At 34.6% G+C, this 22,566-nt stretch overlaps 1 protein-coding gene across 50 annotated transcripts in view; it reads left to right on the plus strand.

Moving 5' to 3' along the window:
* The window catches only part of TRDN (triadin), a 409,007-nt gene that overhangs the window by 359,358 nt on the left and 27,083 nt on the right, over positions 1-22,566 (plus strand). For 18 of the 50 annotated variants that reach the window (XM_069599059.1, XM_069599060.1, XM_069599070.1 and 15 more), the window contains 18 exons: positions 962-988; positions 1,437-1,466; positions 5,482-5,511; positions 6,698-6,724; positions 7,490-7,537; positions 8,042-8,065; positions 9,266-9,313; positions 10,678-10,695; positions 12,835-12,879; positions 15,183-15,203; positions 16,909-16,935; positions 17,697-17,735; positions 18,109-18,144; positions 18,228-18,263; positions 18,347-18,382; positions 18,466-18,501; positions 18,585-18,620; positions 19,379-19,423. In XM_069599059.1, coding sequence (XP_069455160.1) covers positions 962-988; positions 1,437-1,466; positions 5,482-5,511; positions 6,698-6,724; positions 7,490-7,537; positions 8,042-8,065; positions 9,266-9,313; positions 10,678-10,695; positions 12,835-12,879; positions 15,183-15,203; positions 16,909-16,935; positions 17,697-17,735; positions 18,109-18,144; positions 18,228-18,263; positions 18,347-18,382; positions 18,466-18,501; positions 18,585-18,620; positions 19,379-19,423 — 609 coding nt within the window. The remainder of the gene's footprint in view (positions 1-961; positions 989-1,436; positions 1,467-5,481; positions 5,512-6,697; positions 6,725-7,489; positions 7,538-8,041; positions 8,066-9,265; positions 9,314-10,677; positions 10,696-12,834; positions 12,880-15,182; positions 15,204-16,908; positions 16,936-17,696; positions 17,736-18,108; positions 18,145-18,227; positions 18,264-18,346; positions 18,383-18,465; positions 18,502-18,584; positions 18,621-19,378; positions 19,424-22,566) is intronic. The other 32 variants (XM_069599071.1, XM_069599073.1, XM_069599084.1 and 29 more) reach the window with 18 other exon arrangements.

Genomic DNA, 22,566 nt, shown 5'->3' on the forward strand with positions numbered 1-22,566 from the left:
CATGCTAGATGATAGTGAATTAATAATTAGATGGGAGTCAACAAATGGAAAAAGCAAGTAAAGCTGACATTCTTTAGAAGTTTAGTTGAGCAGTGATGGAAAGGTATTGAATGCTATTTATATGGCAGTTCAGAATCAAAGGTGCTTTGTTTGCTGTTAAAATCTTTGTTGAGACAAGAGAGAAAGTTAAAATTGACTATGGATAGGGCAGAGGCTGGCAAACAATGTCCTGCAGACTGGCTGTCAGCTTGTGTAAGTAAAGTTTTATTGAAACATAGCCAGTCTATTCATTTACATAATGTTTGTAGCTGCTTTTGCATTACAACAGCAGAGTTAAATAGTGGCTCCAAAAAAATCTCCATAGATCTCCAACAGAGATCATATGGCTCCAAAGTAAAAAAATAATAATAAATAAAAAATATATATATATGAACTTTCATAGAAAATTTGAGAACCCTTACACTAAGAATCCAATATGCAATAAATTCATATATATATATATATTCAAGTATACTTTAGATCATTAAGAATTGCAGATTCAGCAGCAGTCACTTCATAATATATCATACTGGAACAAATAACATATTTATAGTGTTAATGGAAATGAAAACAGTAGTCTTGAATTTTTCATTTTGGGTAATGAAAGGCTAAAAGTAATTTCTCAAAATAAAATGATATCTTCTACCTTAACATTAGATTAAACAGTTAACATTATATACAAGAGTTTGTGAAAAAAGTATCTTTTGATGGTGCCATGAAACTAAACTGCTGTTATTTTAAATGATTTTTTCAATTAGTAACTTGTCTTGGACATTAACGTGCATATCCTATAAAAATTTCAATAAAGATAGTTGGGATCTACAGTGTTTGACTTTCAAATATGTGATATTCTATCATACACAATGTTGATCCAATAACAATGAAATGACTCCATTTTTAATAATTTTTAAACTTTTTCTAGGCAAAGAAGTCAAGCCCAAGTCTCCACGTATGTTATGTGCATGCCAAATATTTAAAAATCTTAAATGTATGCTTTACTCATCTTCTGATTCCATTGTTGAGTGTTTTGCATAAAGTCAAAGGTTTAACTATTTTGTGTAGATAATGTGCTGGTTATCTTGTATTTCTGAGGATTTGCTATGCTGAAATTTTTCTTCATCCTTCATTCCTTGGATGAACAAATTAATACCTTTCAGTAATTTCTCATTAAAATCCTTAGTGCACATTTCCAATGTTTTCTCAAAATAATTCTTATTGTGGTTGGTAATGAGGAATCTTTACTTGTGTGTGTGTTAATCTGCTGCAATTTTAAGGAGAAGGAAATTAAATATATTGATGATTAGAAAATAATAAATATGATATAAAAGAATTATGCATGAGAATAGGAAATAAATATTTTTATACAATCATAATTACTAATGTTTACTCATTTTTAGAGCCACAAGTGAAAAAACAAGAGAAGCCAGGTATGTACATTTAATGTGCAGATTCATACTTGCACTCCATGTTTATGATGAGTGTGTGCTGTGCCGTGCTTTGTCACTCAGTCATGTCTGACTCTTTGCAACCCCATGGACTGTAGCCCACCAGGCTCCTCTGTCCATGGAGATTCTCCAGGCAAGGATTCTAGAATGTATTGCCATGCCCTCCTCCAGGGGATCTTCCTAACCCAGGGATTGAAGCCAGGTCTCCCTGAGTTCCATTCTTTACCATCTGAGCCACCAAAGAAGCCTAAGAATGCTGAAGTAGGTAGACTATCCCTTCTCCAGGGGAACTTCCATACCCAGGAATCAAACTGAGGTGTCCTGCATTGCAGGCAGAATCTCTACCAGCTGAGCCTCCCAGAAAACCCCATAGCATATCTTTTTGCAAATATTCTGTCTGAGTGCAAATATTATACTGAAATTTTATTCTTGAACAACTTTTTAAAATAAAACAAACATATACTACATTTTCCTAGAAAAAGTCCTATTTACAAAGATGAAATCACTGATAAATTTATATCGTTCAGAAGAAACAAAGGACTGAAGACTATTTTTCGCTCATTGCTGTAGAACACAGACATCCTGTCAGAGAAACAGCTGCTCTTACTCTTCTAATTCTGGGGGGCTCCTGAGTCAGATGAACATTTCTGAGGGCAATAGCAGGCAGCAGGCACTATTTAAAAGAAAACACAACAATGATTTTCAAAACAGTTAACTTTTGACTCATGTCTCCCAACCGTGTTAGTATTATGTTGTTGTTCAGTAGCTAAGTCATATCCGACTCTGTAATCCCACAGACCACAGCACACCAGGCTTCCCTGTCCTTCACTGTCTCCTGGAGTTTGCTCAAACTCATGTCCATTGAGTCGATGATGCTATCCAACCATCTCATCCTCTGTCACCCCCTTCTCCTCCTACGCTCAATATTTCCCAGCATCAGGGTCTTTTCCAGTGAGTTGGCCCTTTGTATCAGGTAGCTAAAATATTGACGTTTCAGTTTCAGCATCACTCCTTCCAATGAATATTCACAGTTTATTTCCTTTAGGAATGACTAGTTTGATCTCCTTGCTGTCCAAGGGACTCTCAAGAGTCTTCTCCAGCACCATAATTCACAAGCATCAATTCTCCAGCACTCAGCCTTCTTTATGGTCCAACTCTTTCATCTGCATGTGACTACTGGAAAAAACCTGGTTTTCACATACAGACCTTTGTTGGCAAAGTGATATCTCTGGTTTTTAATATGCTGTCTAGATTTGTCATAGCTTTTCTTCCAAGGAGCTAGCATCTTTTAATTTCATGGCTGCAGTCATCATCTGCAGTGATTTTGGAGCCCAAGAAAATAAAGTCCGTCACTGTTTCCAGTGTTTCCCCATCTATTTGTCATGAAATGATGGGACTAGATGCCACGATCTTAGATTTTTGAACGTTGAGTTTTAAGCTGGCTTTTTCCACTCTCCTCTTGCACCTTCATCAAGAGGCTCTTTAGTTCTTCTTTGCTTTCTGCCATCAGTGTGGTATTATCTGCATATCTGAGGTTATTGATATTTCTCCCAGCAATCTCGATTCCAGCTTGTGATTCATCCAGCCTAGTATTTCTCATGATTTGTCTGCATATAAGTTATATAAGCAGGTGACAATATACAGCCTTAACATACTCCTTTCCCAATTTTGAACCAGTACATTGTTATGCTGCTGCTACTGCTGCTAAGTCGCTTCAGTCGAGTCCCACTCTGTGCGACCCCATAGACGGCAGCCCACCAGGCTCCCCCATCCCTGGGATTCTCCAGGCAAGAACACTGGAGTGGGTTTCCATTTCCTTTTCCAATGCATGAAAGTGAAAAGTGAAAGTGAAGTCGCTTAGTCATGTCGGACTCTTCGCAACCCCATGGACTGCAGCCTACCAGGCTCCTCCGCCCATGGGATTTTCCAGGCAAGAGTACTGGAGTGGGTTGCCATTGCCTTTCTGCCATTGTTATGAGGTTGCTGTAATAAAATGCCATAAGCTAGGTGGCTAAAAACAACAGAAATGTATTCTCTTACAGTTCTGGGTGTTAGATGTTTGAAATCAAGATGTCAGCAGGGTATGAGGCAATGATTACCCATTCCAGTATTCTTGCTTGAGAAACCCCATGGACAGAGAAGCCTGATGGACTACAGTCCACTGGGGCACAGAGAGTCAGACACGATTGAGCAATTAACACTTTCACTTTTTTTTGTTTCTGAGTCACTGGGGCTTAGGACTGCAGAACATCTTTTAGGATAACACGAGTCAGCTTTCAAAGGTCTACCCTGTGACCCTTCCAAAGTTCGTGTCCTTCACATGTAGCAAAATACATTCACTCCATTTCAACATTTCTAAGAGTCCTAATAATTTTAGCACGACTGAACTGAACTGAACTGAACTAAGTCTAAAACTTTATCAATTCAAATTCTCATATCTCTTTATCTAAATCAGTATGGGTAAAACTCAGGGTATGATTCTTCTTTCATAAAATTCCTCTCGACTTGTGAAGCCAGAAAAATAGCTGTTTCAAAAAAAAAAAAATGTGAAACTGGTTAGAATGTATATTCCCATTCCAAAGGGGACAAATTGGAAGGAAGAAAAAAGGGTCACAGGTCCCAAGTAAATCCAACACATAGCAGGGAAGATTCCATTAGATGTCAAAGCCTGAAAATGTCCTCTTTGGTTCAGTGCTGTGTTCTCTGGACCTGAGGTGAAGGGATAGTGGCTCTGGCCTCTTGGCCCACCGGGATGGCAGTCCTGCCCTCTCTGCCCAAGGAAGTCCCATCATCCAAGCCGGTGAATCATGGCTGGTCATTAGAGTTAATATTCTTTCATTTCATCCTGTTTCTGTTCGCTTCTGTCCAGGCCAGCATTATTTTCATTTGCATAAAATTTTCAAAAACATGACTCGTCTTGAGAGTTCAGTTCCTGAAGATCCAAGTCATTGCACAAGAGGGTCCCCCACAGATCTCCCTGGGTCACCACACCTCTATTTCTGCCTTTTGCTGAGGTGGAAGATTGGACCCATGATTCTTTCCAGCCACACCCTTGGTCCTGTCTCCAGGGTGCACTATCTAGTCAGGGTGAGCATTTTCTCAGTCACCAAGTACTGGTTCCTCTTAAATAATAGTTTACTCCTCAATTTATCTTCTCTTTCTCATTTTGTTATAAGCAATGAAGAGAATCCACGCTGTGCTCTCCACACTCTACTCGGAGTTTTCTAAACTAAAGATCGACATCCTTCACTTACAAACTCCACCTTCTACCCAGCAGACAGGAGTTAAACATATTTTTGTGTGTGTGTAGGATCTTGAAGAGTTGGACACGACTGAGCGACTTCACTTTCACTTTTCCCTTACATGCATTGGAGAAGGAAATGGCAACCCACTCCATTGTTCTTGCCTGGAGAATCCCAGGGATGGCGGAGCCTGGTGGGCTGCCATCTATGGGGTCGCCCAGTGTCGGACACGACTGAAGCGACTTAGCAGCAGCAGCAGCAGCACATAGTTTAAGCAAACTCCAGGAGATAGTGAAGGACAGGGAAACCTGGCCTGCAGCAGTCCCTAAGGCTGCAGAGTCAGACACGACGGACAGACTGAACAGCGACAGTGTATAATACAAGTCATAACATTGTCTGAATTTCTGAATCATGACTAGATATATTTCAAAAAATATTCTTCCAAATCCTATCATCAAGTCATTTATCTTATGTTAACATTGGGGCTATTCTCTACAACAATAATCTTGAGAAAACAGAAAATTCAGGTTGAAATCCATTAGCAGTAGCAACAACTTAATGACAGACAAGTACGTGGCATGATTTTAACTACTGTGTGTTTAAGTCCAATACTGGCAGGCCAGTAGGATAAGGTTTACTAAAATTCTGCTTTTTCAAATTATGGTAAATAAAACAAAATAGTGTCCAAAAATGAATTTGTGCTCTAGTTTATTTTTTTCAGATTTTAAAATTTCTGTCTTTTGTTTTCCCTTCAGAGTCACAAGTTAAAAAGGAAGCAAAACCAGGTAACAATATTTTATTCTTAAATAGATACAGAGCTAATGTTGCTGTTATTTTAGAACTAAAATGACACCAGTGGGGATTTACACAGTGTCTTCCACATCCTCACTGTTTTCCCTACTCCATTATTCCATATGTTTTTACAGCACTGGATTAGGTGAGAATGGCGATATTCCATAGACAGAATATCTGGAATATGGCTTTAAATGAATGTCAGCAGAGACTCCAGGTTTCAAGAGACATTTCTTAGAGTTCTTCAAAGTCTGGTGTTAGTCATATTTAATTTGTGAGTTTATTTCTGATAACACACCAGAGTCATAAAAATCATAGACTGCTGGGAATTGAAAGGAAAGAGAAGAATTTAGCAAGCATCTGCGTGAGCTAAGGAATAGTGTAAGATTCAGTTTCGATCATTTCACTGTGAGAGGCATGTAACATGACAGCTATTACCCATATTTAGTATCTGTGGAAACAGTGCAATAGACAAGATTTTCCAGTTAGTAAATGTTGAAGCTAGAATTGTGCCCATGTTTGGTCTACTCAAAACCCTGGGTAATCTCACTACGAGACTGTCCCAGACTAACAATGATTTTATTAAGAGGCAACATTGACCTAAATCAGAGCAATCTTTCCAAGTTTACATTGCTATTTAGTGTGTGTAAGTCCTAGCTCTGGTACCAACTAGCTACTCACCTGAGGCAAGTAAAAAAAAAAAAAAAGCCCTCAGGCTCTATGGATGCTGTTTCTTCATCATATTTCTACATTATAATTATTATGTAGCAGGATTCTTAAACAACAACAAACTCAAAAATCCAAGTCTAGATGTATATATACAATACTATATTATTCCTTTAATTCTCACCAGAACTTACTTGACAACTCTTCGTAAACTTGAGCCTAGTTTCTCTTATAAAAAATAAATCTTTTTAATGTACCAAGGTTTAAAAATGCCAAACTACTGTCTTATGATTTATTTTCCTAAGTATGTTTATTGGCTGCAGATGAGTGTTACCCGATATAAATATTTTGCATTTTGTCTGGTTTTTTTTTTTTTTTAATCAGAGGACCAATACCATTTAAAACTTCTGTTTAGGTCTAGTACTATTTAGAACTTTCATTTATTATTATAAATACTATAATTTAGCAGGCAAAATTAATTGATTTTTTGTATTATAAATGTTTATGTTCTAGCTTCATCTGAAAAAGCTCAAATACACAGTATGTATCTTTATTTTATCTATAAAGCTAATATAGAATTTTAACAAAAAATTAATTATTTTAATAATATATATGCAGTATATGCCTAAGTATTTGTGCTTTACTATGGCCTATGTTTTGGAAATTATAGGTGTTTAAATGTAAATAAGAAATCTTGGTGTATTGTTTTCATGCAACCAAAACCTTAAAGTTTTTTTTATCTAAACTAGGATGACATGAAAATTGAGGAACAGTTCTTCTCCATAGGCACGTTTGTTCAAATCTGTCAGTTATTTTCTACTTAACAAATCACTGGACCATTTCACAGAGAAAATTCATGTTAATTCATATGTTAAATTAACCATATGTTAAATTCACCATATGTTAATTTGTAAAGCTTCTAAATATCCAAATGACTTCCCAGGTAGCTCAGGTGGTAAAGAATCCTTCTGCAATGCAGGAGACCCCAGTTGGATTCCTGGATCGGGAAGTTCCCCTGGAGAAAGGATAGGCTACCCACTCCAGCATTCTTGGATTCCCCTTATGGCTTAGCGGGAAACGAATCTGCCTGCATGTGGGAGACCTGGGTCCGATCCTTAGGTCAGGAAGATCCTCTGGAGAAGGGAATGGCAACCCACTCCAGTATTCCTGCCTGGAAAATTCCATGGACAGGGGACAGGGTTACTGGTGGGCTGCAGTCCATGGGGTTGCAAAGAGTACAACTGTTAGTCACAACTAAGTGACTAACACACACATCCAAAAATATTTTCTTTTTATTATTTTCAGAACAAGAAACAGTGAAACCAGAAAAGGCTATTTCTCATGGTAAACCAGGTATTTTTCAGGTGGTATTTGTAGTATCAAATTGTCTCCCAGTGTTCTAACTTTAGCAGGATGATGAGCTTAGAGTCAAATTTAACATTATTAGAAAAGATTCATGTGTTAAGTCACTCAGCTTCTAATGTTCGTCATCTTCACAGTGTTTTGTTTTGGTTTCTTTTTTGTGCTGAGAGAACTTGGCCTGCTAGATATAACTAGATAACTCATGATCTTTTCCTATCAGAAACTTAGCTTAGCACCAAGACCATTTTGCCAGCATTCATTTGAATGCTGAATGCCCATTCAGTTTAATGGGCTCTATATTTTGTTTTGCTTTGTTCTGTTTGGGGCAAGACGTCCCTAGAAAACTTGTAACTCAGAGTGGCCCATTCAAACGTGATCATCTTCAGTTCCAAAAATCTCAAGAAAAGGAAATAAAAAAGAAAGCCGTTTCCTCCTGCTTCTAATCCTTCCTTCTTTCCTTCATTTTTGCCTCCCTTCCTTTCTTCTTCTTCCTAGTTTTACACTTTACAGAAAGTGGAGGTAAGCCAATGGGTTCTGCTCATGAAAAGAAATAAAAAAATTGCCAAGACTAGTTTAATCATTAGTTTTTATTTAAGAATAGAAACTTTATTTAAATTTTAATGTAACCCAATTAAATATGAATTTAATTTTGAGGTTGTAGCAATTCCCAGTTTTTTCTGTAGAACATGGTCCTTTATTCTAGGCTGAATAGTCTACCTGACATTGTGAATATGGTTAGGTCAGAATCTTTAAAAAGGTAAAAACACCTTCTCCAAACATATCTTAGGAAACTTCTGCTTATATTTTTAAGATTTTACTTTAGAAAATCTGTGTCAGTCTATTTGAGTCGCTAGAAATAAGGAAAGCAGAGCCTGACTGTGGGGTGGTAAGAAAAGCAGTCTGTACTGACATAAGCAAAACTTTAGAAACAACTTTTAGAACCTTCTGATATCATGAATAATAAACCCTGTGTCTTTATTGTCCCGAATGACACCCATTTTTGAGATGAAATCCTGAGAGCAGGAGAGAGTAGCCACATCTTTTGTTTCAGTAATCATGTTCATACTCTAAATTCTGTTTCCAAGTGAAACTTTCCAATTAGAATATTTCACTGATTAATTCCCACTGCTGAATACTTGATAAGCTTAATTTTATATAGAATCTTTATTCTAATCCCTTTACTTTGATCCAAATCTCTTTAACTATGTCTGCAAAAATCTACAGCACAGAAGACACTCCATAAATATACCACCTTTGCCCTTCCCCATCTTTGTGACATAAAAACTTAGGTTTTCAGGCTAGTCCTGGCTTCTCAGGGAGGTGTCTTGCTCATGAAAGATAAATTGTTTTTTCCCATTCTTATTCAATAATGAAAAGGAATTGTGTGTTTTATGTGTACTCCTATATAGATAAATGCAGTGAAATACAGTGAAGGCAAAGAATGCAGTGTACTTTGATTAGGGGTTAGGGGACCATTTGAATTAGAAAAAGTTTTGTGGCAAGAAACTTGCAAAGGACATCTGCAGCTGGACAGATTTTCTTTGTGCTCCCATCCAATTTGAATAAAAGATATCACTTGTCTAATTGAGAAAATAGCTAAGGTTGTCTCAGTATTGGTGTTATTTCAAAGAGAATACAAAATATCAAGGTTGAAATGTGTCACTGTTTTGAACTGATGCATTTAAAATGTCCACTGTGGTAACTCTTTTCCTATCACAGATGAAAAAGTTGTCAAGCATGTAAAAGCTACCACGATAGAAAAAACAGGTAAATAAACTGCTTCAAATTTTTCTTCTATGTATCAGTTTTGTGTTATGTTGGTATGCACACACACACATCTTCACTGGAGTGTGAGCACTTTATGTCATAAGTTCTAAGATTCTAGGTTCTTGTAAATAACTGAAAGATATATTCAATAAAAATTAACAGTGAAAAACTAGAGTGATATAACTTTACTTTTTTTTAATGTGATTGACCTAAGCTTACATATAATTTGCAAGGAAAGCTATGCATGCATTGATTATCCTGTTCTATTAGGTGTTTAATCTCACTTTCAAACCACATTTTCTCCAATTTTAAAATCACAAAAATCTGTCTGCTGTTCATATATGAGATGGAATAATTTTCATTCATGAGAACTTCATAGAGACTATATGTGATTATATAATGTTTTAAAATCTGCCTTGAAAAATGATCAACAGAATATATAATATCAACTCATCATTTAATGTGAGAGGAAAAAAAAAGAAACGTACACACTCTTTCATTTCTGGAGTTCCGTCCTAAAAGGATGAACAAAAGTAAGTTTTCATCTCAGCTGACGTCTTAAAAGACTGAATCGCCTCCATTTGATCCCAAAATGAAAATGCTACTACCTTGGCCATGAATAGAGTCCTATTTCTTACTAAAAATCTTTCCAAAGGAAAAGGACTATGAAGCAGTTTCTTTCTTTTAACAGATAATCATGATAATCAGGGTTTAAGTATAGTTCTCAGAGGAAAATATAATAGAATTCAGGAAAGAACTAATTATTTATAGAAATTGTGAACTATTATTTCTTTAGAAAGAAATCTCATAAGGCTATTTTCACATTACCTCATATGACCATTATACTGTATCCCAATTATTGCTTAAGCTTATAATTTTGGCTAGCATTCATTTAATTTTCACCCTAATGTGTTAATTGGAGAAGGAAATGGCAACCCACTCCAGTACCCTTGCCTGGAAAATCCCGTGGACAGAAGAGCTTGGTATGCTACAATTCATGGGGTCACCAAGAATCAGACACAACTGAGCAACTTCATTCACTCACTCACTCAATGTGTTAATATGACCCCTTGAGTATCTCATTTAGTTATATGGGTATTTGGAGATTATGAAGAAACTAGCCCAATGTATTTGTGTCTCAAATATATAGATTGGTTCAAATTTTGCACAGAAGTTTGTGCATCTTAGTTTTCAATAAGCAGTGTGATTAACATATTTGCTGACAGTGAAATGACAGTGTTCAGAGAGAATGAATTAATCTTAAGAAGAACTTAAAATGAAGTAACAAATACAGATGCCAAAGAGTTATTTTTTCCATAGTTTGTATTCATCATATGTCACTTGTTTTCTTTCATTCTCCACAGTCAAACCCAAACCAACAAGTAAGAGATGACAATAAAATCTGAAAACTATTACTTGGCAATTTCAGCTTTTACAATATGCTTATTTTTCCCAATTGTTATTTTTAGTTTTGCTTAATGCTAAAGTACTGCTGTAGGTGATAAATTACTGTTATTGCTATGGCTTTGATTTAACACCTTTGTCTTTCACTACTAATTAATAATGCACTATAATCATATGGAAAAAAATCTATGGAAATTGTATTACTAATACTAAAAGAGTGAGACTACACAAGCTATAAATAACACTAAGAAGCTAGAATAAATGGGCTATCTTTTAAACATACGTAATGAATGACAAAAGAAAATGAAATAATATACACTTTTTGGTGTTATGAAGCACATTTGTTTGCTTTAAGCAGCATTAATTATGTTAGGTAATCTTTGGTATTATTGTTTTTCATAATTTTATGAATTATTAAATTTTGCCACTTTTTAATTAAAATCATGGAATTTTCTTATGAGCATATATTTTAAAGATCATCCATTTCATTGCTCAGGAGTGATACAGATGTTACAGGTGTAGAGAGTTATAAAAGTGACCAATGGTCTCAGAAAAGCGTGAACTTTTGCCCATTGTCACAGTAGTAAATATATACGAAGTTGTTTCAGAATTATGATATTGGCTGTTGAATGATATGTATTTGTGAAACAGAGGCTTAGATGAAGGTATGAGTGAAAATTTGTCAAATGTTCTCTGGATCAGTTATGAAAAATGAATTGACAAGATCCAAAGATAGATTTGGTGAGGACAGTTAAGAGGTCATATTAGTGATTCAGGAGATAAAGTGAAATATATGGAGCCTAAATAGAATGTATTTACCTCCTAGAACTTATTGCATGTATTTTGAATGCAGTATAAAATGTATATAGTTTATATTATTTTTACTTTATTATACTTTTGAAGTACTATTATTATCACAGTTTTAATAACTTGAATATTGGCTTATTTTATTGTGCATGCTTATGTAATGTTAACATTTATACAGTTTTAAGATCATGGAAGTTCATTCTTGAATGCTATCAATCCTTACTTTACAAATATCCAATTAAATCTTATGAAACATAGATCCCACAGTTCCCCACCCACTTCGCTGTTGGTGCAAGATGATGGGGAGAAAATAATATTGCTTGTGGAGAATCTCCAAATTCAGGCTGAGGGAAGGAAAGGACAGGTAAACCAGAACATCTCAGGGATAATAAACCTGGGGGTGATTAGTAAGAACTAGCACTTGGCAGTGATCTATTCTATTTCCACATAATCTTAACTCCATTCAAAATACCTTACTCTAAATGGCTTTATTTGAAATTCTACTTCTGATGAAAGAAAGATATCTCCTAAAATTTACTTTAATTCAAATATTTTTCAAAGGTCTGAGAATATTAAGTACATGTTGTGGTTCCAGTTGTCATGTCCTAGGTTTAGTTGAGATTCATCTGTGAGAGTTCCAACTGAACCTAAAATGAGAGGGTAGTCCAGGAAAATGAAAATACAAAGTGTGATACTTTCTGGAATAAGGCAAGTTTAGGTTAAATTGGAGAAGGAAATGGGAACCCACTCCAGTGTTCTTGCCTGGAGAATCCCAGGCACAGAGGAGCCTGGTAGGCTTTCATCTATGGGGTCGCACAGACTCGGACATGACTGAAGCGACTTAGCAGCAGCAGGTTAAATTTTCAATAAGAAACAAATGACCGGTACCAAATTGCTTCTGTCCTGCCAAGAAGGGACCTAGAAGAAGTCAGAGAGGTAAAAAGGAAGCTTATAAAATGCCAAGACAAATATCATCTGCTTTAAAATATCTCCAAAGAATGACTCAAGCTTCAGCAAAGAAAGAAAAATCCTCCTACAATTATTCTCCTTTTTGTCATATTCTATCCTCTTCTTATACCAAGAGGGCTAACATCTTCAAAGTATCTTACAGGATGCCCTGAGAATGAACCTGATCTTGTTTATAACATGTTTCCATGGCAATATGCTATCCGTGTTCCAAGTTACATGCAAATGACTTTGGGAGCATGCTTCCCATACAAACTGAGGATTACCTCCAAATATATAGATAAGAAATGCTTGCTACACAAACAATCTACAGACTGTGAGTTAATTCTTATTTCTCTCTCTAGAAAAAGCTGAACATCAAGGAAAAGAATCTCCGTCTATAAAAACAGGTGATTTTGCCTTTTTGGTTTGCATTCTATCCCAATTCACTGTTTCTTTACCTTTGAAAATAAAACCAAAACATATAAGCACTTTTCATTTTCTTTCCTGGTAATGTTTAGTCTTGTGATTTTGTAATAGAACCTAGTTTATCTGACATAAGGGCTATGGTAGTGTTGATAAGCAGTTTGCTAAATATTATAACCAATATATATGGAATGCTAAGCATTCTATTATAATACAGCTGTGTTAATGTAATAGTATTTGCTTTCATGGTTCACAAGATCCTTCCAAAATATTCATTGTTTTACTGATGCCAGTATTGACATCATTTATCATACTGGTAAGGTTGACGCGGGGCTCCCCAGATGGTGCAGTGGGAAAGAGTCTGCCTGCCAATACAGGAGACACAAGAGACATGGATTTGATCCCTTGGTCAGAAAGATCCCCTGGAGTAGGAAATGGCAACCCACTCCAATATTCTTGCCTGGAGAATCTTATGGACAGAGGAGCCTGGTGGGCTACAGTCCATGGGGTCATAAAGAGTCAGACACGACTGAGCATGAGCATGAATGTTGAGTCACTGTTGATGTACTGTAAAATATCATATCTAACTGTACATATTATATTTCACTGAAAATTAATCATGGATTTCAACTTGGTATAATTTCTTTAAATAGAAACCATCCGAGTCTATAATAGCTTAATACTTTTAAAACTGTAATTCAATTTTTAAAATATATAATACTTGGCATGGTTCAACAATAAGGCATACAGGAGGTTCACTGCAAAAATAAGCTTCCCTCTTCCCCTTCTTTTCCTGTTTTACCAGCTCCCATTTTCCAAGTATCCAATAATGTCTGATAGGTAATCATTGTTATTTTTTAATGTATCCATCTAGCAATATATGTAAAAGACATATACATATAAACATGTGCTTATTCACTCAGTCATGCCCATCTCTTTGCGACCCCATGGACTGCATCCCGCCAGGCTGCTCTGTCCATGGGGATTCTCTAGGGAAGAATACTGGAGTGGTTTGCCATGCCCTTCTCCAGGGGATGTTCCCAACCCAGAGGTTGAACCCAGGCCTCCCACACTGCCGGCAGATTCTTTACCAGTTGAGCCACCAGGGAAGCCCACATATACACACATACCTGCATACAAATTTGCTTCCCTGGTAGCTCAGCTGTGTAAAGAGTCTACATGCAATGTAGGAGACCCAGGTTCAATTCCTGGGTCTGGAGGATCCCCTGGAGAAGTGATAGTCTACAAATTATATATACATATACATATAAATATATATATATATATATATATAACTCACCTTTTCTACACAAGTCATGATATACTATAAATAGCTCTTTCCCTAGGTTTTTCTGTTTAAGAGTGTGTTTGAAGATTTTTCTATATTAGTACACAAAGCATTTCTTCATTTAGTATTCTATTGTATTATTATACACTGTTTACTTAACTAGTCTCTGATTGAAGTATATTTAAGTTATCTGACAAGCTTTCTTTAATGATATACAATTATAAATATAATTGTCTAGTTTTGTAAATTTATATTTAGGGTAAAAATTCCTTAAATATTTTAGTGAAATGATACAGTCAATGTAATTTTTATAGGTTTCTCTAATTGTTCTCTAAAAATTGTATTAACTTATATTTCCCCTGTTAATGAATTAATTTATTTTTGGATGATTCAAATTCTTCACAATCATCAAGAAATATTTAGTTCTTTATTAATAAATAGTTATTTACATGTAAGACTGCATAATTAATGCTTTTAGTTAATTTCAGAGGACAAAGCATATCTGAGAAACAAATCATGTATTTGGATGGCATAGTTTTGTGTTTTTCACCAACAATTCACTAATTTTTCTTGAGATTTTATAAAGTCAGCTTCTACATTCAAAAGACTGGATTGGAAAAGTTTAAATAGTTAATATTAATTAGTATTAATATGTTCTGAAAGGACAATAGCAGAATGTATCTTTTATGCCATTCAGGAACAGTAAGGAGTTCAGATTATCTTAAGCATTCATTTTGCATCAGATGAAATATAAGACTTTACAAAGATAGAAATCAAGAAGATCCTATACTTTGAAGTTTTATTGGAATATGGAATTCATTAGAACATGATTTTTAAATTGCTCAAATTGCATTGCCTATTGCTCATTTTAATATAAGTTTAGCCTTTTCTTATTTTAACTCAAACAGAATTATGAAACATAAAAGTCTAATATTTTACTTATAGCCAGAAAATGACCTTTTCTTTTCTTTCTTTCCCTTTTATTTTTACTTTTTTTAGACAAACCAAAACCAACTCCAAGTAAGTGTACCATACTAAAATTTTAAGAATGTTCTATTTAAGTATTTTCGTTTTATAATTTCTTTAAATTGTACCTGCAGTAAAATTTATTGTGGTATGTTTATTAATGCAGTAGCTATTATGACATTACCTACATAAATGATTTCTATTGACAAAGAATAGTGTGTATTTTATTCATTAATATTTGAACATACATTTGAGTGTCAATTACACTATAGCAGATTATGTGAGGGAATGCCTAAAATGACTTCTGTTGTCATTATCTGTGTAATTAATGCAATTACCTTAACTAATACTGTTCACACACACACACAAAAACGTGGCTCCATCTCTCTTTTAAGTACTTCAGTTGTTTGTTAGAATATATTGAATAAATACAGTATGGAGGTTCCTCTTATAGTCATTGCTAAGTTAAAACAAGCTTAGAACACGCAATACCCATGTTCAATTATTTAATCTTAATATATTAGCTTTATATTTTCATATTTCTTCAAAAGCTAGAGATGGTTTTAGTGGCTCAGAATCAATGTTTTAACATTTCAAGCAATAGTAAAAAGGGATAATTTTTTAAATGTATGAAAAAATGAAAATGTTTGAAATGTTATAAAAATGAGATTGTATCTTTAATACTATTAAACTACAACCTTGACATTACCCTGGGGGTAAATATTTACATTTCAATCAAGAGTGTAACTAAAAGTTGTGTCTAAAGATTTTCAATGCCAAGGACTAACCTGGTTCCTTAAAAGTGTTATGATAGATTTCTCGTGAATACATTTATGATTTTCTTCTGAATGGATTCAATGCCAGTGTTAAACATTAAATGTTGCCTTTGGGTTGGCAAAAATATCTAGTATATTTAGTCTGTGTAAGTGCTACTAATATGAACGTTATTATAAAAATTAAGGGCTGAAAGTCAAAGCTAGATTACTGATAAGAAATATCACCATAATTATTTGCAAATGCAGTTTTGTTTATAAAACATTATTCATTATATATATTTGTTCTTATAAAATATTTGAATTTTCCTTAAACTTCAAAAAGTTATATTAGGCTGATCATTTAATGTATCAGTTTTATAGAAAATACTATCATTTGAATGAATTTGTATGGATATATTTTTTAAAGCATATTTTAAAAAAATAATTGGTCTTTGAATTTCCTGAAGGAGCATTATCGTAGGTTAAAGACAAATAAATAACATTTTTATATTTTGTCTCACTACTCTGACTGTAGTCATTATGAGTTGAGATTATTTTTGTGATATTTTAAAATCTCATCTCTCAACCCTACTCATTGCACTAACTCCTTTTTATACATGAAGTTGCTTTATAAAAAGTTAATGAATAAATGTGTGCAGGCGCATGTTCAAATCATGGTGAAAGTTTATGTAATGGAGATTTATAATTTGTAATTGAGAAAACTACCCAAATGTCTTCAAACTGATTCATTCTACCGTGTATGGATAGACTAGTTAATATTAATGTATATAGGGGTTCTATTTCCAGAATAGATACCAGTTGTGTTTTCAGAAATATTAGTTACCAACGTATCTCTTTGCCATTTTGAGTATGTGTCTATTGTCACTACTTTTGGAATTAATACGAAATAACATAAAGATGAAGTTCAGTTGTCTGCTACTGGAAAAAGAAAATTATTATTTCCTTTTATTTTTCTTCCTTTTTTCTATTTTTTTTTTCTAAAGAGGAAACACCAGAAGTAACAGAATCAGGTAAATATTTGCTTACCCAGAGGAGGCAACATAGATCTATAGGAATACTATTTAAATTTGAATCTGTATATAGCTGTGTAACATTTGGGAAAATCCATTAACAGCTCAGATTCCCAGTTTACTCATCTATAGAATAGACATAATGACTTTCCAAAAGGCTTGTAATAAGTATGAAATGAAATAACATATATAACACTCCCACTACATGCTTGGTTGTTACTCATTAAATATTGGTGTCCTTCTTACTCTTGTCTGATAAATATAGTTAAAGAAAAGCATCAGTCAGTCAAAACTCTGGTTTAAAAAGGATGTGTCTACATTTTTCTCAGAGATATATTGTGACTCTTACATTGTTTTTACTCAACAGTTAATTTATTGAGTATTCATAGCACTAATCAAATTTTCATTTCCGAAAGGTAACAACAGAAAATGTGAATTTTTTTTCTGTTGCTAATTTAAACTTATTAATAAATGCATGGCTTACTCTAGCTTTACTCTAAAGCATGTACAAAAAACAAAAAAAAAACAAACAGGAAACAAAAGGAGGGGGTTGTGCTTTATAAAACCAAATAACCAAGGATAACAGAAATGTACATGTTCTTACACAAAGTAGGGAGACTTTATCTTCACATCTTTAAAAGTAGGACTTTGACCCTCTTTCACTTACGGGATTAAGTTTCATCTACAAATATTTACTCCAAAACTGAGTAAGAAAATTATGTTTTTAAGCCAATGGTTTATTGTTATTTTTCCCCCCCTAGCAAAAAAGAAAATTGAAAAACCTGAAAAGGAAAGTAAAGGTAAATACATTTTAAGGCATGTATATCAAATTAGTGATAAAAGCACAGGAATCAAAAATATGTAACTATGCAAATTATATCACTTAAAAAAGCAATTCATGAAAATATGGACATTGGTTTTAAAGCGTATATCAGAATCGAAGCTATTTAGAGTGTTATTCATGTGAGGAGTGTAGTATTGCATTATTACTAGATATCTAAAGGGAACAGGAACTGAGATCTTAAAGCAAACTCCATTATTGCTATATTAACACCATAGAGTTCTTTTCATATAACTCCTGAATTGTAAATATTGACTGCAAAATATGTAATTTCAAACTTAGAAAGACCTATGAATAAATATGTATATGACTCTACCATTTTATGTCTATAGAAAAAGCACAAATGAGACATCTTAAAGAAGAAAAAGGTAATTTTTAAAAGTTCAAAAGTTCCTGAAGTCAGAATATTTTGAATAAATATGTATATGACTCTTTCATTTTATGTCTATAGAAAAAGCACAAATGAGACATCTTAAAGAAGAAAAAGGTAATTTTTAAAAGCTTAAAAGTTCCTGAAGTCAAAATATTTTGAATAAATATGTATATGACTCTTTCATTTTATGTCTATAGAAAAAGCACAAATGAGACATCTTAAAGAAGAAAAAGGTAATTTTTAAAAGCTTAAAAGTTCCTGAAGTCAAAATATTTTGAATAAATATGTATATGACTCTGTCATTTTATCTCTATAGAAAAAGCAGAAATGAGACATCTTAAAGAAGAAAAAGGTAATTTTTAAAAGCTTAAAAGTTCCTGAAGTCAAAATATTTTGAATAAATATGTATATGACTCTGTCATTTTATTTCTATAGAAAAAGCAGAAATGAGACATCTTAAAGAAGAAAAAGGTAATTTTTAAAAGTTTAAAAGTTCCTGGAGTCAAAATATTTTGAGTCAAAATTTATTTATTTCAATTTTAAAGAAAACTTTTCTTTACGTACACTATGATTGCTGGCCTGGTTAAAAGAAGAAAAGTGGTAAATAATGAGAGCATGTGATTATGACGGTGTCAAAGGAGCAATGGACGGCAGGCCACACCTACAGTGTGCAGTCATGTGTTGGGTCTTTGGTGAGAAACTGGTTAGAAGCTGCATTGCGATGCTGCTTTTTTATCTTAACTTTAGCTTTATTTATTTAGGAAACTACATAATATAATACAATAACCACTGATTTCCATGTTTAGTCATCTAAAAACCTTACAAAGGCCTTAATCATCAGAGAAATATTCTGTCGAGTCAGGAGGAAAGCATTCTTAGACATACCGAAAAGATTGTTAATAACAAAAGAAGACACTTTTCTGGTTTATACCTAAATTCAATTAATCAACATTACCCATTGGCCGTGGACTCAGATTCATTTATATACCCTGTAATCACTGAGTTCATGTCATATCTCTGTTTATGCAGATACAACAATCTCTTCAGCTAACATTTATTTTTCTCAGGCATTAGCAGAAGAGAAAACTTTTAAAACACCTTGAGAAAATATTCACAACATTTAAATTATTCTCATGTTGCTAAAGCTTAGAGTTGAAGTGAGCCAAATTGTTTTATGAAGATTTGCTCTAAAAGTTCATATTTTAATTTACATTTTCTTTTTTATACAGTGCCAACAAGAAAAGAAAGTCTTCAATTACACAATGTGACAAAAGGTAATCTTGACCTTTGTAAATCCTCAAATGCTGTGTTGATGTGTGTGGAGATGCCTGAATGATGTTGGTGCTTAATATTAACACTAGATTTTCTAAAGCAAGAAAGTCTAGCTGTTTATACAATTCTAACAGCAGGGGAAGTGGACAGGTAGGAAATCAAACAGAATGCTTACATTTCAGTGGAAAAGTAGGTAATGTGAAGAAACAGAAACTATTAATAACATAAACATTCATTAGATATCCCAGTGCCTATCAGAAGGGAAAATTTATTATTAGATATCCCAGTACCTATCAGAAGGAAAAATTTATTATTGCAAGAAGACTTTCCCAGCATGACTACATTCAACGATGATAGAGTAGTAAAAAGAGGAGGAGCCAATAGTCCGTTTATCTGCAACTACATCAAATATAACTACTGTCATGAATATAGTTTTATTATTTATAAGTCGATCTTTGAAATTAATTCAACATAGATACAAAGTAGATAGTAGAGGGCAGAAGCTAGCATGCACATGACAGGCAGGTGTTCTTCACCCAAAATGAGAGTGACCTATTTTGGTGATATCATCATAAAACTGTAAGAGTATAACTGAATTACTTAGTCTGGGTCATAAAATTTTAGATGACTCTAATTAATTCAAAATGTAACAAAACATAAATACTTTAGATTTGTAAATGCTAAGTAAACATGCCATAATTAAACAAGAATTTTCATTCAGAGTAAATATAGATCTCTAGTCTGTGTGTATACTGGGAGTATGGAGCAGGAGGAATCGTTTTTCACTGGTCCCTGTTGCTGCTTACTGTAATGTGTATACCTGAAATGGTGGGACATATTTAGACACAATTTTTAGTAATATTAAGGTGTAACATTTAGAGTAACAGAGCAAATCAGATTTGTAAAATGATATAAGAACGCAACTTTTATATTGGAAATTTCTCCAAAAACATTATATCTTTTAAGATACTTAGCCAGAAGAATGAAAAGTAATGTATTACTTTGAAAACACACAGCTATAGCCTTTCCTATTATTTCCTATTAATTCAATTTCCATCTTAGTATAGAACAATCTGATTGTTCACAGTTTAAAGTTGAGTTAATGTTAGGTGAAGGAAGTCTAACCTCTAGGAGTGTTTACCTGATAGAGACAGGAGTTGGCTCCAAGTGGGTGTGGTGTCAAAGACTTAAGCCCATTCAATCACATTTTAATATCCTACCACTCTGTGGTAGGCGAATATAAGGAAAAGCTTTCTACCAATAAGAGCAGGCCAAGGATAAAATGTGCTTCCCTGGTGGCTCAGACAGTAAAGAATCTGCCTGCAGTATGGGAAACCTGTGTTTAATCCCTGAGTTGGGAAAGTCCCCTGGAGGAGGGCATGGCAACCCACTCCTATACTCTTGCCTGGAGAACCCCCAGGGACAAAGGAGCCTGTCCAGCTACAGTTCCATTTTCAAAGACAAAAGGCACCTGACTTTATCCCCAAGGAAGTGGTCTATTAGTGCTGACTAGAGGGCGGCTGTCCAAATGATTCTAGGGATTTGGACACTGGATGGATGCTCCTTTCTTACTGTATTCTGTGAGTCTGTTTCTAAGACCTTCATATTATGAATAAATGGCAGGAAAAAAATTATTACATGTGAAAAAAATAAGGGATTTGATTTAGGTCATACCTGAATGGTCTAGTGGTTTTTCCCACTTTCTTCAATTTAAGTTGAATTGGGCAATAGGAGTTCATGATCTGAGCCACAGTCAGCTCCCGGTCTTGTTTTTGCTGACTGTATAGAGCTTCTCCATCTTTGGCTGCAAAGAATATAATCAATCTGATTTCGGTGTTGACTATCTGGTGATGTCCATATGTAGAGTCTTCTCTTGTGTTGTTAGAAAAGGGTGATTGTCATGACCAGAACATTCTCTTGGCAAAAGTCTATTAGCCTTTCCCTGCTTCATTCTGTACTCCAAGGCCAAACACTCCAGGTGTTTCTTGACTTCCTACTTTTGCATTCCAGTCCCCTATAATGCAAAGGACATCTTTTTTGGGTGTTAGTTCTAAAGGTCTTGGAGGTCTTCATAGTAAAGTTCAACTTCAGCTTCTTTAGCATTACTGGTCGGGGCATAGACTTGAATTACCATGATAAAGATATACCCATTTGAATGCAGAGTTCCAAAGAATAGCAAGGAGAGATAAGAAAGCCTTGCTTTGTGATCAATGCAAAGAAATAGGGGAAAACAATAGAATGGGAAAGACTAGAGATCTCTTCAAGAAAATTAGAAATACCAAGGGAACATTTCATGTAAAGATGGGCTCAATAAATGACAGAAATGGTAGGGACCTAACAGAAGCGAAGATATTAAGAAGAAATGGCAAGAATACACAGAAGAACTGTACAAAAAAGATCTTCATGACCCAGATAATCACTATGGTGTGATCACTCACCTAGAGCCAGACATCCTGGAATGTGAAGTCAAGTGGGCCTTAGAAAGCATCACTACGAACAAAGCTAGTGGAGGTGATGGAATTCCAGTTGAGCTGTTTCAAATCCTGAAAGATGATGCTGTGAAAGGGCTGCACTCAATATGCCAGCAAATTTGGAAAACTCAGCAGTGGCCACAGGACTGGAAAAGGTCCGTTTTCATTCCAATCCCAAAAAAAGGCAATGCCAAAGAATGCTCAAACTACTGCACAATTGCACTCATCTCACATGCTAGTAAAGTAATGCTCAAAATTCTCCAGGCCAGGCTTTAGCAATGCATGAACCGTGAACTTCCAGATTTTCAAGCTGGTTTTAGAAAAGGCAGAGGAACCAGAGATCAAATTGGCAACATCCACTGGATCATCGAAAAACCAAGAGTTCCAGAAAAACATCTATTTCTGCTTTATTGACTATGCCAAAGCCTTTGACTGTGTGGATCACAATAAACTGTGGAAAATTCTGAAAGAGATGGGAATACCAGACCACCTGACCTACCTCTTGAGAAACCTGTATACAGGTCAGAAAGCAACAGTTAAAACTGCACATGGAACAACAGACTGGTTCCAAATAGGAAAAGGTGTATGTCAAGGCTGTATATTGTCACCCTGCTTATTTAACTTCAATGCAGAGTACATCATGAGAAACGCTGGGCTGGAAGAAGCACAAGCTG

The sequence above is a fragment of the Ovis canadensis genome, chromosome 8 (genome assembly GCF_042477335.2).
Source record: "Ovis canadensis isolate MfBH-ARS-UI-01 breed Bighorn chromosome 8, ARS-UI_OviCan_v2, whole genome shotgun sequence".
Classification (NCBI taxonomy): Eukaryota; Metazoa; Chordata; class Mammalia; order Artiodactyla; family Bovidae; genus Ovis; species Ovis canadensis.